The sequence below is a fragment of the Urocampus carinirostris genome, chromosome 8 (assembly GCF_059441175.1).
Source record: "Urocampus carinirostris isolate Australia breed hairy pipefish chromosome 8, RoL_Ucar_1.0, whole genome shotgun sequence".
NCBI classification, from domain to species: Eukaryota; Metazoa; Chordata; class Actinopteri; order Syngnathiformes; family Syngnathidae; genus Urocampus; species Urocampus carinirostris.
This window is the reverse complement of record NC_142356.1, coordinates 36,546,103-36,563,231: the sequence shown is the minus strand read 5'-3', so window position 1 is coordinate 36,563,231 and position 17,129 is coordinate 36,546,103. Positions and strand designations below refer to the sequence as shown.

The 17,129-nt window shown below is 38.2% G+C and overlaps 1 protein-coding gene across 1 annotated transcript in view; it reads left to right on the top strand.

The window, feature by feature from the left end:
• LOC148361782 (endonuclease V-like) overlaps nt 1-17,129 on the top strand; it is a 44,786-nt gene that overhangs the window by 6,837 nt on the left and 20,820 nt on the right. Inside the window, exons 3-7 of the mRNA XM_088342561.1 lie at nt 399-533; nt 1,769-1,808; nt 2,238-2,350; nt 4,484-4,552; nt 5,326-5,454. Of these exons, the coding sequence (XP_088198687.1) occupies nt 399-533; nt 1,769-1,808; nt 2,238-2,350; nt 4,484-4,552; nt 5,326-5,454 (486 nt within the window). The remainder of the gene's footprint in view (nt 1-398; nt 534-1,768; nt 1,809-2,237; nt 2,351-4,483; nt 4,553-5,325; nt 5,455-17,129) is intronic.

Below are 17,129 nucleotides of genomic sequence, written 5' to 3'. Positions count from 1 at the left end.
GGGTCAAACTGGAGAATGGCTTGTGTCGGATGGTCTAATAAGTTTGCACACCCACATTTTCGTTTTTCATTTGTTAAAAAAGTTTAAAATATCCAATAAAGTGTGTTCCGCTTCATGATTGTGTCCCACTTATTGTTGATGCTTCACAAGAAATTACAGTTTTATATCTTTATGTTTGAAGTCTGAAATGTGGCAAAAGGTTACAAAGTTAGAGGGGGCCTAATAGTTTTGCAAGCCACTGTAGTTTGCTCTCTGCACCAACAATAAACCCAATGAGGGGAGCTGTTTGGTTGTGCTCCCTCCCATTGTTATAGGAGCTATTAAAATAGAAGAAGATGCAAAACTTATGCCAGACACACCGGTAAGACTGCTCTTTCTCACTCTTTATTTTCTTCCAGGTTCTTTATGAGGACAGTCAAATGGTGACTCTGACGGCCCCCTACATTGCAGGATTTCTTGCATTCAGAGAAACCCCTTTCTTCTTGGAAGCTCTGCAGCGGCTTCAAAGAGACAAGCCCTCTCTTATGCCTCAGGTCAGTTCACATCTTAGAGTATCCTACGCATTGTAAAAAGAAATTCATGGTAAAATAAGCCTTCACGGATGTCTACAGTGCATACCCCATAGATTACCGGTACATAGATACGTAGTGCCTAATCAGTGGAATAGCTACAATCTCTCGTAAGTAGTAATGATTTAAAAATATATATTTAGTAAATAAGAAGAAAATGCCATTGAAATGTTCGGTCCGTCAGTTATACACCTTAAATATAAAATAAATATATACCGGTACAACAATCCTGGAAATTGTTGAAAAGTTTTCAACAACGTTCCGACCTTAGATTTTCGCAGGTATTTTCAAACTTGTAATCCTTCAACCAAGTAACATTGTTTTACGAACGACTCTTAAAGGTGGGGTGCAGCATTTCAAAACTTAAGGCTGCAATCATGACTTTAAGCCAGGAGATGGCTGCAGAGCTACACATAACGTGTGTGCATTTCTTAGTCGTGCTCGAATAAACTCTTCTATTGTCATCTTTTTGGGGATTTGTTCCTCCCCGAATAGGCCTGTTAAAAGTCAGATAAAACCAGATAGGAACAATGGAAAATAAAGCAAAAGGGCTCTTGTAACTCACTTGGGCACTGTAAAGCAAAACTAATAGAGAATTTTTTTTAACTTTTAACCGTTTAAGGAACCCTCAATCTACGCACTACACACTTAAGGCTCACATTTAAGTATTACATTTTCTTTAAAATGTCTGGTGCTTCATACTGTGTGGTGTGCCCTGCCTGTGTGTTTTGAGGTTGTGAAGCAGAGGGAACCATGACAAACTTTTAGGGGAAAGTGTGATTCTTGAGTATTTATAATAAAATGAGCTTGTGCAACAAAGAGTGTAAAAATGAGAAGTTGTGTATGTGTTACAACAACGAGTATGTGTGTGTATCGATGTCAACTCATTGTATTAACATGATCCTGAAAAAAATATGCAAACAAACTTTCATCAAAATGTTGACAAAAACGTAATGGTATGATTTGTAGGCTCCAATTCAATAAATTGAGAAAGTATCCATTTTAAAGCAAAGAAAATCAAGGACATTTTGAGAATGTTACGATTGGTGTCATTGGTAGACCCAAAAGGCAAAACTTTCCTGGGAATTATTATTTTCCAAAACTAGACTAAACATACAACAGAGGACAAGGGAAAAAAAGCCCATTCTACAGTTGTGATAAATTGATAATGTTGCTCTTGTATAATGTGTCTCCCACAGGTAGCGTTTGTGGATGGTAATGGACTCTTTCACTACAGAGGTAAGGGATCATGACATAAAATGACTCCATAGGATTCTATTCTCATGGGTTTCTTGTTGTAAACCACATTTGTTGAGGAAATAGACATACCTCAGAGGCTAATTTATATGATGGGTGTGTTTTTGTAGATCCATGATTCATACTTACACAAGCTATGTTAGGATATAATTGTCTTTGAAAACACTTTCATAATGACAGAATAAAAATAGAGAATTTACATGGAGCTGGTCAATTACAGTACAACCCCTTCAACTCCAAGCGAACTGTAGAGCTTCTTACTTGTACCCCGGTATACTGACATATGTTATTAAAAATGGCCATTCAAAATGTTCTGCCTTTTTGCATATATAATTTAAAAGCCTATTGATTAAACATTGAAACATTGATTACAACTGTTTTAAATTATTCTTACTTGTGTGGATCATTCAGAATTCGGACTGGCATGTCATGTTGGCGTGCTGTCAGGGCTCCCATGCATAGGCGTGGCCAAGAATTTGCTCCAGGTCCAGGGTGTGTACAAAAATGCAGAACACCAGTCTCAGGTACATCTGATGTTTTCTTTAAGATATTTAGCCTAGTTCTTTTCCATAGTCCATATTGCTACCATGTCACACAGCTATTTTCTTCTTGAGATTATTAAGGATTGTCTATGCCTTTTGTTGGCTGTGGAAATCAGAAGCCTATGCTCTTCTTTTGTGATTTTTTTTTTTTTAATTTGAAGTATTGTATTGCCCGTCCATCTTACCACAATCCCTTCATTCGTAAAAAAGACTCCAGGATACCTGCTCAAAACTCCCGTTTCATTTTAATAAGAGAACGACTTTACCTTGGGATATGTCTGCTAACTATTTTTCATTTATGTGACAATGTATTTGCCCCTTCCGGATTTCTGTGTTTTTTGCATATTTATCACTCACAAAATTTCAGATCATTAAAAAATATCTAACATTACACAGAGACAAACTAAGGAAATACAAAATCCAGTTTTGATATGTTTATGCTTATTAAGGCACAGAAAAAAAAGCACTAAATCAAGAAGTTTTTCACATAGGGTCCGATCAACCTAGATTATTGTTTTTTTGCCTTGATAAACATAAATATTTAAAAACTGCTTTTTGTATTTTCTGTGGTTGTCTTTTTGTGATATTAAAATTGGTTTGATGATCCAACACCATTTGTGAGTGATAAATATGCAAAACACAGAATTCAGACACAGGCAAATAGTTGTTCATTGCACTGTACCCGACCCGCTGCAGGTATCTTTTAGTTTTTTCAGATATACATTTTTAATGCAGTTGAAAAGTTGCCAGTTACTGATTTTTTTCTATTCATTTAAAGCCGATCTCCTTTCTTCTTAAACAGATTTACACCAATGTCCTACTTTACCGCTTAGCAAACTCTCACAAACCCTATGTAAAAGTTATTACTCTAATGTTCAACTTGCTTCGGGAGTAATGGGGGCAATAACAACCTATTAACAGGATAGTCGTTTTTGTTGATCTATCCATCTTATTGAAGACACATTATCTCCTTCTACTTTTGCCATCGATATACTAGCCACTGAGTGCAAATGCCCAAGTGGTAAATGTATTGTTTTGGGTGCAGGGTGCTGAAATTTACAGTTAATCTTATCTTTTTAGTGAAGATGTTGTAATCTATTTTCATTTTTTTCCATCTTCAATCCATCTTTTTATTCCCTCATCACATGATCCCACTGCAAACGTTTAGTAGATCATGAATAACTAGCCCGCTTTCTGACTGCTACTACTTCTGCAACAATAGTTCACTTATTTGACCTTGTACTCTTTTCACAGTACGAAGTAAAAAAGAAAAATATCTCACCTGATTCCACCAAAGATCTGTGCCCCTTTTGACTTCTACGTTTTTCTGTTGTGTTATTGTTTTGTATTATTGCTAGGCGATATAGTCAACTCTCCATTTGCAATCCCACACGTTCCACTTTTAGAGGGTAACTATTATTACATTTTGTATGGATTATTATTCCAGAATTTTGCGTAATGATATGCACACATTTCCCACTCACCCATTGGGTTAGTCACAATTGCAACAGTGTGAAATTGAAAAGTAAGTTGTAGTTGTGAATGGGAGATTATGCCTTTCAATGTATTCACTCAGATAAAATCTCATTTATGGCTTTTTGAATTAGTATGGCTTGGATCTCTGGCAAAGAGATTGTGACTGAGCAACATTGTCTCATCTCATCTCATTAGCTGTACCGCTTATCCTCAGTAGGGTCGCGGGGGTGCTGGAGCCCATCCCAGCAACATTGTATACAATATAAATCAATATACACCCATAGAAATGATGGTTGTATTTTATATTATGTAAGGTACACTGTAATTTCATGATATTAAATTGTTCTGGTTACCCTCACTTTTTCATATAGTTAAATGAGATTTTTTTATTTTACTTCAAACCGATGGGAATATTAATAAAGATGTCCCTTCACTCAAGAAAAAAATATCTTATGTTTTTACATATACCAGAACAGAGAGAAGTAGAATTGTAATATTAAAATTAAAAATTGAAGTGAATTTCGAACTATACAGAATTCCTCAAACAAACACAACTCCTGTCATTGAATTTGTATGTTGCACCTCCGACAACCCCCAATTAACAGCTGCATCTCTTCTTCATCTTCTTCACTTCCATAGATATCAACACTGCAGAAAGGAGGAGACAGCTTTCCACTCACAGCAACCTCTGGCAAAGTGCTTGGAAAGGTACAGACCAATAATACACAAATGAGAAATTACGTATTATCACTCTCCGTGGACTTGAATTTGGGGGCTCATCTCCAATCACTGATACTGTTATCAAATGTGCATATCCACACAAGATAAAACAAGACTTCCATACATGTATGGAGTAAAATAATCAATTAAACAAAAAAGCAACCATCTTTGCTCTATTGTTTCTGTATACTGTACAGGTTTTCTTTTAATTGCTCTTCTTTCATATGCTACCTATTTTCCAGTGTTGGGCATGTTACTGAAAAAAGGTAACCAGTTACATTTGCTTGTTACTTAAAAAGTTACTTAAAATTGGTGTTACGTAATGTCACGACATCCATCCATTATCTGCACCACTTATCCTCAGTAGGGTCGCGGGGGGGTGCTGGAGCCCATCCCACCTATCTTCAGGCAGTAGGCAGGGGACACCCTGAACTGGTTGCCAGCCAGTCACAGGGCACAGAGAAAGAGAGAGAGAAAACTCACTCGCTCATTCACACCTAGGGAAAATTTGGACCAGCCAATTGACCTGACATGCATGTTTTTGGAATGTGGGAGGAAACTGGAGTACCCGGAGGAACACATGCAGGCACGGGGAGAACATGTAAACTCCACACGGGGAGTCTTCGGTAGCTGGACGTGAACTTTGAACCTCTGCATCATACAAAAAAATGTTGTTTTTTTTTTACTTTTTGTTTTTTTTAACTTACTTGTATTAAATTATTTATTTTTACACCTTTTCAACCTGTAAACTCTTCATGCAGGCACTACGTAGCTCAGATAAGAGCACCAAGCCAATCTATGTGTCAGTTGGCCACAAGATAAGTCTGGAAACGGCTGTTAAACTCACTCTCTCGTGCAGTCGCTTCAGAGTTCCGGAGCCCATCAGACAGGTACTCAAGAATTTGTTTGTGTTAGCACACATACACACAAACCTGCAAAATCAATCATTTCAATGGTTAGCATTTGGACACAGGTGTCGTTTTTAACATGACTTGAACAAGAAGCATGAATAAGAGGTCAAATTAGTGATTACAGATCTCAGCTCCCGGTATGTAAGTCCCGTCCCTTTATATGCGTTGCCAGTGCTACCAAATTCTACAAATCTTCTGTATTTTTCTATGCCAATTAGTAGTGAATTACTAAATACTCAATTTCTGTGAAAGCTTTGAAAATCGGACGAAAAAATTATTGTATTGACAATGTTAACTGTTCCTTGGTTATCTATGGTACATGAGTGCCACCTGCTGGATTATTATTCAGATCATTATTTTTTTTTTTCGTTTAATACATTTTTTACAACTAAGGGGTGTTTAATAATACCAGTGTGACTTGAAATAATTGCTTTTATTGTTTAAATCAATTAAGATGGTAATTATCCAGACTTTACATCTAGGTTATATGGTAGTATATTGCAGGACATTATCGGCTACTGGTATCAACAAGAAAAAAAACACCATTATTTTATAGCACATCACTATTTAATAAATACCGGCACGAAAAGACAAATGCAAAGATGCGTGGTTAAACAGGAAGCCGATTAGATGAAAAAATATGTCACAGAAGGCACTCTGAGAGCCTTAGAGGTTAAATTGTAAAGACAGAAAAACTTGGGCAGGATTCAAAACAACCAAGAGACACACTTCAAATGAGAGAAATGGAGTCCCGTAGGACTAATAAGAGGTGCTACAATGGCGAAATATAATCTACTCGGGAAATCTACGATATTGAAATTACTTGGACTTACAAAAGTCATTTCACAAATTACAGTAGTTTATGTCACATAAAACTCTAGCTCATCAGGATATTGAGCAAAGAAATGAATTGAGCCCAGTGATGGTGAGGAAGATCATTACGCTTTACTGTATGCAGTCTCCCTCTCATCTCTATTGCTCATCTCTGGCGTGTATTATGTGAAATATTCCAGCTGCTGCTGACTCTTAACCAGGTATGCGAGTATTAAAAACTTCTGTTGCTTTTAAAGCCCTCATGTGGACCCTCAGATAAGATATTGCCTCGACAGCATCAGGTCTTATTAAACAGCCCGTGTTTTGAGATCTGGGGCGAGAATAGGTTTGGTTTGACCTGAACTGATCCTCTCATCCTGCTTACCATTACTCTTGCCTCCGCTAGGCTGTGCTGTGTGCCCACACTTCATTACTTTTTTTGCCACATTATTGAAATTCCCATGCTCATGGTGTGAAATCAGCAGCAGTCACTTACTCGTTCATGCCATTGTGTGTTTATTCCACAGTGTGTAGCGTTGATTTGTTTAGTTGGCGAGAGGGGAACAGAGACATCTGGAGCGTTGCGCGTGCACAGCAGACAAAAAAGTGTCTACTTTAACTTCTTCTGTTCACTGTATTGACACTGTTTTATTAACACTTGGTCCCAACTAGAAGGTAAAAGGAAATAGTCTTTATGGTCATTAAATTCAATCAGTGTTTGGCGCATGACTGAAAAAAGTAACCAGTTGAAAATTCTAGTTACTTTATTTAAAAAAGGAATTCAGTTATCCCCCAGATTGTTAACACCAAAAAGTAGCGCATTTCGTCTCTTGTCTTCAAGCCACTCGAAGATTTCGGTCTGTATTTCTACGTAATGTCCATGACGTTATCTTTTTTTCCTCCAGGAATGGTGTTGCAAAAGTTAATTTCACAAATAAAAAAATCCAAAATTTACTACTCTTTTACAAAATTATGTGCTCATGTTTTCCCCATTGATTTCATTGTACCTGTATAGGCCACGCCCCTTCCCCACACGCTGCCTCCTATTCACTACAACACATAACACAACCAATTATGCACATTTCAACTGACCCCTGATCCCAGTATTTAATTTAGTAGTTGTAAATATGGCTCTGCTGCGAGTAGATTAGATAGATGGATGGATGGATGGATGGATACTTTTTCCAGCAGTATCCCTTGTTGTTTATTAACAGATTAACATGATGCCCTCGGGGTGCTTGTTGTAGTTTAGCGGAGTGGATGACGTCACACGCTAGTCCAAAGTTCGACGTCCCTGCAGCAGATGTAAATCTTTGTGCCCAAGGATACACCACCTCGTGTTAGCGAGTCCACCTCCTCTCCGCTTCCCCCTGGCTTTCATGTCTCTGTCTAACAGCGCTGAAGCCGTTTAGCTCCGGATAGCTCCGGTCCGGGTAGGTCCAATCTGGTTAGCTCTGGGTGGCTACACGTTAGCGTATATACCTTGAAGAGAATATCAAAATGTCTGTAGGGAGAAATACAGCTGTACTCTGTGCTTCAGATGGCCCCACGGTAACTGTTTTTAGTTGAATTTTGTATTCACATATAAACACACCCTTTTGAAAGTTTGTGATCAGCGTCGTGTCTCTGCTGCCGTGAGGGTCATATGCTATTTCAAGGGCGAAGAAGGAACAGTTAAAGAACAGAAAATATAGTGATCTGTTATCTGCTTTTAAAAATAAGCGGAGTAACGCACCATGTTGTAACAACAGTTAAAAAGAATCATCAATAATGCGTTAAAGTATTAGTTATTGGGAAATGTAATTGCGTTCCAACAATGTGTTCCGTTGTAATGTGTGAATTGTAACACTGATTATCAATGCCCAATTGGGTTCAAAGGGTGCTTACCCTTTTTTTACCACTGTGCCTTTCTGCTTTTCCAAGGTATACTTGGAGACTGACTTAAGCTGTAAGTTCAATATTCTTTTGTAACGAACAAATGAAAATTGGAACAATACCATTTTGCAGCAACAAAATTCTCAAATAAGTCAACAAATAAGATATGAATAACAGTTTTTCTATACAACTGTCAAGATATTTATTTTTCACAGCCTTTTGCACTTGTTTAGGGTGGTAATGGCTCCGAGAAAGAAACTGTCTCAGTGGATATTAGTCCTTGTTTCAAGAAACTTGTGGTGTCTACCTGAGGGCAGCAGGTTAAAGAGGTGGTGGTGGCCGGGGTGCAAGAGGTCATTTGCAAAGTTGATTACTCTGTTGCGGTATCGCAAGCCATAATGTCCTCCAGACTGAGCTCGAGATAATATCTTGGGCCATTAAGTCGGGCCGAGCTTCTCTCTTGCACGCTGTTCGGCACACTTACTTTTAAACAAGTAATTATTTGTATGAATACTTTTTAATTCTACTTGAGTGATATTATTCTGAAGTAACAGTACTTTTACCTGAGTACAACACTTTGGCGCTGCACTTCGATGCTAAACTTCGGTGCTGTATTTCCGCGCCTCGCGTACTTCAGCCGAAGCACAGCCTTTGGCGCCAAAGTACGCATGGCACCAAAATGCACCTTCAGCTTTACTTTGGGACCGGTGCCTCAAATCAAGTTAATCGGTAGGGCTTGCGTGGATTCAGGCTTTTATAACCGTGGGTCGAGTCAGACTGGATATTTTAGGCCCGATCTTACCTCAAGACTTAGCAGAGAAACCAATGGGTTTCTTTTACAGTGGAACCTCGGTTTTCGAATGCCTCTTAGTTCGGACAAATCGGTGTTCGACCAAAAATTTAGAGAAATTCTTGCTTCGCTGTTCGGTCAAAAAATCGTAGTTCGAACGCCGGTACGCTGGGGTGCGATGCTGAGCGACGTACGGGTGTTTTAACCCCTAATTATGCCTCCGAAGAAGGTCGGTGCAAGCAGGACAGGTGAAAAAAAAACAAGTTGTTCGTCCAACTATTGCCTTTAAGAAAGACATAATAGCTAAATATGAAAGAGGTGTACGAATTTCCGATCTTGCTAGTAAATACAGCATGGCTAAATCTACTATCAGTACGATAGTAAAGAATAAGGAGGCTGTGAAATCGAGTGATGCGGCTAAGGAAGTTAGCGCTATAAGCAAGCAACTGCCGCAAGTTTTGGAAGAGGTTGAAAAACTTTTGATGATTTTTCTCTCCCCACCGTCCACCACAAAGGTAAGAAATCTTTTTCATAATCCTTTTTTTATTTTTACACGTTCATGTTAGCGTAATCTTTCGTACGGAAGATTACGCTAAAGCGAACGTACGATTAGCCTGGGTTAGCTTCATGTTTACGTTCGTGGTAAACATTCAGGGTGTTGGAACGGATTAAAACGATTTTACATTACTTTTAATGGGAAAAACTATTTTTGTTGATCGACCAAAACGGTTTTCGAACAGGGTTCTGGAACGGATTATGGTCGAGACCCAAGGTTCCACTGTATATTGTTTTTCATCCGTCAGGCTTTGTTTGCCAATTCAGGTCATGTTTTGTTGTGTAGATTTTATTTCAGATAGCGCATGACTTAACATCATTTGTAAGAAGATTTAAATTATACTAAATGGATAACAATTATATAACCCCTAAGTGATGATATGCAAATGTAAATAGGTGTGTGATAACAGCATTCTTAGCAATGCACACACTGAGTTGCTCGTGTTGAAGTGCTGCAGATTCCTCAGTGTGTTATGACAGACTTTGTGCAGTTTTTTTCCTGGTGGTTAACCACGGTTTGTTTTGGACCTACTGCACTAAAATGTAGTAACATTATTGAGCTGTTTCTTCAGAGCATGTCCTTGTTTTACAGCGACATTCAAACTTTTTGGTGTCGAATACCAATGGCACGACACGTCTTGCTAACATATTGTGAAGCTCCTATTTTTAGCCTTGGATGCCAATAATTTTTTTCGTGCCGTTGTATTATGCCCAGTTTATTCCCAAAATATTTAGAGGGAGGGTCTGAAAGTCCTCCCTTGAACAAGATGCACAGTTTTGGTTGTGCATTGGCCATCCCCTGTAGGCAGAAATTAATGTAACCTCTCATGCTTCTCCACAAAAAATACATCCACCAGTAATTGGACTCTATGAGCTTCCTGAGACACACAGTGACATCTTATATCCTAATTTTCCCTTCTAGAAGGGAGTGTGCTGCACTGAGCATACCTTTATTAACATATGCTGCCTCCTGATATCAATCAAATATACATTTTTACCAGAATAGATGCTCCTGGAAAGCTCCTTTTTTCCTTTTTACCATTGATCAAAAACCCTTATTTTTTTCACCCCTATTTCATGGATGTAACTGTGGTTAAAAAAAAAGAAGAAGAAAGAAAAAAACATCTGCAAAGTACTCCCTTAACCAGTGCTTAGTGAGAAGAAATGACATAAAAAAAAAACTGACTGGAAGGAAAAAAGTACCATTAGGAGGTAATTTTGCCCCATATAATTTACAAATATTTTACATGCATGCCGTGTTTTCCTTTTTGGTAGTTAAATATTAAATGTACAATTTTATTTTGTGTGTTTGTGTGTGTGTGTGTGTGTGTGTGTGTGTGTGCGCGCTTTGACTAAAATGCTTTGAACCTCTCAAACGATACAAAGAATTCATATAAATTGTCATTTTTCTTGTTGATGGTGTCCGTGTATTATCTCTTGATTCCCTTGCAAAATCCATTGGGATGGGGATTTATGGGCGGCCCCTTCTCAATGTTTCTTCATTTTTTTATCCCGAGGTTTTTGGAATTTCCCATGCCCTCATGTAGCTTTCAGATCAGGTGATGTAATAGAGGTGGTCTGCACAGCCCGTTGAGACGTTTTTTGTGATTAATGACTAAACAAAAAAAAAAGAGTTGACTTGACATGAGGTATTTTATCCATTCTCCTACAAAACTATCTAATAACTGATGTGGTTCTCCAAAAGGCCAGCTCAGGAGGTAGAGCGATCGTTTTAGGATTAAGGGATCCCAGTTCGAATCCCGGCTTGTCCGTGTTACATGCCGAAGTGTCCTTGGGTAAGACACTGAACCCCCAATCCCCCCAATAAGCAGGTTAGCGCCTTACATGGCTGCACAGATCACGGCCGCTATTGGGAAATATGAAGCACAATGTAAAGCGCTTTGGGAAGTCATTGACTTGAAAAGCGCTATATAAATGCAGATCATTTCATTTTATTTCATTGTCTTGATAGAAATATTAAACTTGTCTCTTCCGGTTAATTAATCAATCAATTAATTTATGTATTCAAATTATTTACTGACCCCGGTACTTGCTACAATACCTTTTTCCGATTATTTTCCCACACATTATTGTCTTATCTAAATACATATTTTTAAATATCGGACAAAGTACTTTTTTATGATGTGTTTTTAATGGGGCGAAAATATCTATAAACAGTGAAACCTCTTTATACAAGCTTTATATGGAAGAAAAAGCTTATACTGCATACAATGGAAAATCCAGGTCACAAGCATTCCCAGAGGCTACCACTAGAGACCGCTCAGCTGCTTACCGCCTTCATCACCTTGATCTAGTTTGCGCATGCTAGCTACTACAGGCAGAACATTTTGCTTTAATGTTTTTGTGTTAATTATAAGTGTACAATAGGTTCCTGTGTATCATCAACAGTCGCTCGATCTCTAACCTGTCAACCTCAGCCAATTTCTTTGTTTTATTAATGGTTGGAATTCCTCTTATTGAGCCATAGTAAAACTACGTGGCATCTATTTACTCAGGGAAAGACAGACTATGTATAATACCGTTACAATAATAGCAATCTACGATGACGTTGTCGTCTGCTACAAGCAGACCATCTGGGTTAGAGCTTGAATGGGCAAGACAAGATCGGTCTTGAAAAAAAGTAATCCTGTGCAAAAATTGTCATACGCCATACCCAATTTGAAACGATCAAAAAATGTTGAAAATACGGGGAAAACATACAAATTGATAGGTAGACGATCTTTTTCACTCCTCTTTGCAACCCCACTTGAAAAAGAACAGACCAATCAGTTTATAATTTTTTTAAATCTGAAAAATTCACCACTTACACAAGCAATTCCAGCGACGAGCACAATCCTGGGACGAATTAAGCTCACATGAAGAGGTACCACTGTATTCGAAACACATTTGTCTTTTAAGAATAGTCAGCTGTCCCAAAATGTTATTACCGGTTTGGGAATAGTAATACATGAAATTAAGCATTTCCTATAAACGGCGATGTGTATTTTACCTTTCTGTGAAGGTATCTTGGCCCTCTCTTATGTGCAATTCTGCAATGATTATGTTTTGTTAATTTATTTACTTATATATTTATTTATTTGTGTATTAGTCATGAGTATCTTTGTTTGGTTTATACCACAGGATTTAATTTGGCTTAATGTACGGACTTTGACTATGCCACATCCAAACCATCATTTTTAAAGAAGACGTGATTAATAGATGGATGTGCTGGTAATAGGGATATTTCAAATTCCACTTGCTGGTGTGTTTTGGTTATTGTCTGTCTGCAGAACCCAAGTTAAACCCAGATAGAGGTGTCAAATTGATGAACATTATGTTTTTGTTAAACTGATAAAAAGCATAATTATTGTATCAGGTTAGAAGCTATCAGAATCAGCCACCTGCTGACGTGTTGCAGCTGATCTTAACCAGATCTTAAGTCATTTAGCCTCCATCAGAACTACACACCGGTAACCCAAACACTTGTAATATTGAAAAGAGAATGTAAACATTCCAAACATGCAAAAGAGGAAAAGATTGAAAAAAAAATTTGCAATTTTTTTATTTTATTTTGCAATATGAGTGACAAAATGCTATTAGACAATATCAGAGCATACAGTTCTTTTTCATGTGTTGGTTAAAGTCAGTGTTGACTATTTATCTTGGTTTTCTGTTTGTTGAGGCTTTTTGGTGGGTGCTCCCTTGAACCAGAGGTTCTTCATCTCCTTCGGATATACCCCGAAATAAAGCAGAAATTAAAAAGAAAAGCCAGACCTCTGGGTTGTGAAGTCGCAAAAATCATCAGGCTGTAACTTTAGCAAGATCATATTCAAAATATAAAAATAATAAATATCAGTAGAAACAAAATTGCATCTTGAAACATCTACCATCCGCCACATAAGACAGTTCTGCTCTTTTAAGTTTTCTCATTTTACCTTGAGAAACAAGTTATATCATTATAATGTAAAAAATGAAATTAATACCTGTACATAAAATGAGCAAAATTGGGTCAATTGGTCCTCTTCCTTTTTTTCAAGTCAAAAAATTGTGCATTCACTTGGGTGCAGGCGGTTTGAAGTTGTTTAGTCATTGCCATGCCTTCATTTGTGATTTCTTGGATGTTGGATGTTCCGAGTGTAATTCTTTAGGGAGCTGGTCATTCGAAAAATGTTCTACATTTGTTGACTTAATAAGTACCGTAAATTCCTGTGTATAGCGTGCACCCATTAAAAGCCGCATGCTCAAAAGAATTGAGAACTCAATTTTGTCTCTGTACAAGTCGCACCGGATTTTAAATCGCAGGCTTAAACAGCCATAAAAATGGACTAATTCACTCCCTTTTCTTACATTTTAAGCCTGGTGCCAACCGCGTAGGGAATTTGAAATCTGCTGCTTTGGCTGAAGAAAGCCAACGGCCCCGTGCCCCTGCGCGCCTGATGCTGTTTTAAGCTGTGTTGTTTTTTATTTTGCTCCTAGTTGTTTACGTCACTTGTTTTTGGATTATGTGACCATTCCAGATGGCGATTACTAAGACAAGCACCTATTTACTACTGCGCCAAAAGAAAGCAGGATAGCGGGCTGTGTTGTGTAAAATGTGAGATCTATATTTCTAGATGAAAGTGGCAGGGAAACCGTACTGTGGAGAATGGTGCCAGATTGGAACTCAGACAGGTCTTTTTGTGTAGCTGGCTGCCGCGGTGCATTTACTCATTTTCGTTCCTTGCGGATTAAAGATAATTTAAGTGACCTGATATTGACTCTGATAATACAGAATGAGAAGTGTAGTCCTTTTGATGGATAACTTCTACTGATGGTTAATTCGGATGTAACTGAGGACTTGATTTGTGGGTGAAAAAGTTGAAATATTGTGAGTATGTTGTAAATATTAGATAAAGTACTGTCAAACCTTCTGTTTTGTTCCTGTCAGGGATCAAGTGGAGGATGTTGGCAAAAACATGGACTAATTTATCTTGAAGGGCGTCATAAATGGGTCCAGATGACACCGCGATGTCTTATATTGAGAGCACTTGCATTGTGGAAAAGAGCAGCTATTCTTCCTCCTCAGTGCTACCAAGAAAACAAAAAGAATAAGCCATGCAGAAAAGTAGTGGCTTGTAGCCTGGAATTTTTAGTAATATACCTTTTACATAGATATAGTATAGATTGTAAGATGGCGGCGTGCAGAGGTTCAGCAACTAGTGGCTCTCTAGCTATTTTTTATTTTTTAATTTGTTACCGTTCTCTTGTATTTTTTACTTTCTCTTGAGGATAAATGCTTGGCACATAATGCCTATGGTCGCTAAAAGGAGTTTACAACTTGGGCCATTTTTTAAGCACTACCCTGTAAATATTTTTGCATATTTATCCCGTTATTCTCTTTTAAGTCTTTATTACGGGTTTATCAAGAAGGGCCATGTTTTATCCCATTGTAAACAATATTCACCGGGTTATTATCAATGACAATGAAGACAGTTCTACTGTATTCCATTCTTTTTAATTATTTTCATGATCTTAATCATCAAAATGCAGTACAGTAAGTGCTTTCCAAAAAGAAACCTCCTGTTTGTTCTTGGCTTGCTGCTATCTGCGTATCCACTAACACTGGAAGAAAGAAGGGTTTCTTTCCAATACCAAAAGCTTTCTGGGTATTGGTTGTGTACGAGCTCCCAGCTAAAAAGCAATTAGTGTGCCTCCATCTTGGGTTTCCATGCAGCCTGGGTGTCAGGCACGGACGGGAAATGTAAAAGCAGCTGCAGTTCCAGATTGCAAAAACAGATGGAATTTTAATGTGAGTGATGGGCAATGGAAAACTTGCACCAACGGAATGAGATTGAGGAATTCATAGGCGACGGGTAGACATGTGCTGAGAAGAGCAGAAGGAATGCAACATGTTTGTGTCGAGTTGTGGTGTTGCTGTGTGAATATGTAATAGTTCTAAAAGTATTTCATCAAAGTGTTTCCCCATTTTGACCAATGAATTGAGCAGTATTCCAATGTTGCATGTTAATCGTGCGCCAGAAAAACAAGGGTGGTTTCTTTTAAATTCTAAGTATTTATTTCTGTTTGTTTGGTTGTCTGTCCACCCAAGAAAATGGGAAGGAGTTTAGATATGACCACAATTTTTTGCACGCAGTAAAGTAGGTTACCTTCGACATGAAAAATGACAAGAAAAGCTCACTGAGCACTTTTGGTTTTGCTGACTCAGCATTTTTCCCCAGAATGACATTCCAGGATGGAACAACATTGAATATTAACACCATAATTTACCGGCAGTCAGGTAGGTTACGCCGGGTGTGAAAACTGCCCAAAAAAAGCTGACTTGGATTTTTTTTTGACTCCGCAGCTTTTCCAGAAAAATATTGCATGGTCAATGGTCTGCATTTATATAGCACTTTTCAAGTCACTGTAGATCTCCCAAAGCGTTTTGCAATGTGCTTCACACCTACCCTTTCACACATTGTCTAATCTCCCAAGCCAGAACAAGTTCGACCAGGGTCACAATGCATTACAAGCAATTAGGTAGGTCACTCCAGAGGTAAACAAATAAAGGAAATGACACTCAAAAATGGTTTTGGTCTCAACGCGTGTGATGCTTTAATTGCGAACAGCCATTATAGTTATTCCTCTGTTTTATCAGGATCCTGTATGCTTTAGCTTGCTCACTTTGATCAATCTATACCCTTTTGTGTATTATTTCCTCCTTGTTTAACATGACCTCTTCATGTTTTTCTGATTTTGTATTTTCTGATTGATTCAGATCAGCATAGCCTTTATATTTTCATTTTCGCTCTCACCTCTGTAGTTCAGCAACAGCCGGTATTGTGAGAAGTGCATACATTGCTACATATGTGCGATGAGATTTACAATTACACATGACAAATGCGCTATTATTAGTCAGACAGACAACAGACTAAGGGAGATAAATATTCCAAACCAATCCATTTACCAATCCATCTTGAACTTCAGTTTGTTTCTAGAATAGGAAAGTAGCATTTCATTGAAATTGAAGTGTCACAGCCTGTGTGTGATATTGTGGAAAGGCCTTTTCTCTGTGGTAACCATCAGAGATATGTTTTAATCTTTTTGTGGATTTTTTTTGTTCTAAAAAGACCAGATTCAAACACTATTTTTCAGCTTGTCTGGGGAAACTGCCAAGGAAGAAAGACGATTGCTTTTCAAGGTCATCCGGTTATTACATTGATCTTTATATAGAAATATTTGTTTCGAGGGCAGCACGGCGGCTGAGTGGTTAGCGCGTCTGCGGCACAGTTCTGAGGTCATAAGATCGAACTTTCCTGTGTGGAGTTTGCTTGTTCTCCCCATGCTTGCGTGTGTTTACTCCGGGCACTCCGGTTTCCTCTCACATTCTAAAAACATGCATGTCAGGTTAATTGGCCACTTCGGATTGTCCCTAGGTGTAAATGAGTGAGTGAGTTGTCTCTCTCTGTGGCCCTAGGACTGTCTGGCAACCATTTGAGGGTGTTCCCTGACCACTGCCCAAAGATGGCCGAGATTGGCTTCAGGCCCCTGCCACCCTGAGGATAAGCGGTGCAGATGGACGAACGAACAAATGAATGAATGAAAACTTTTTTCGAACATCAAAAAACATTAAAACAGAACA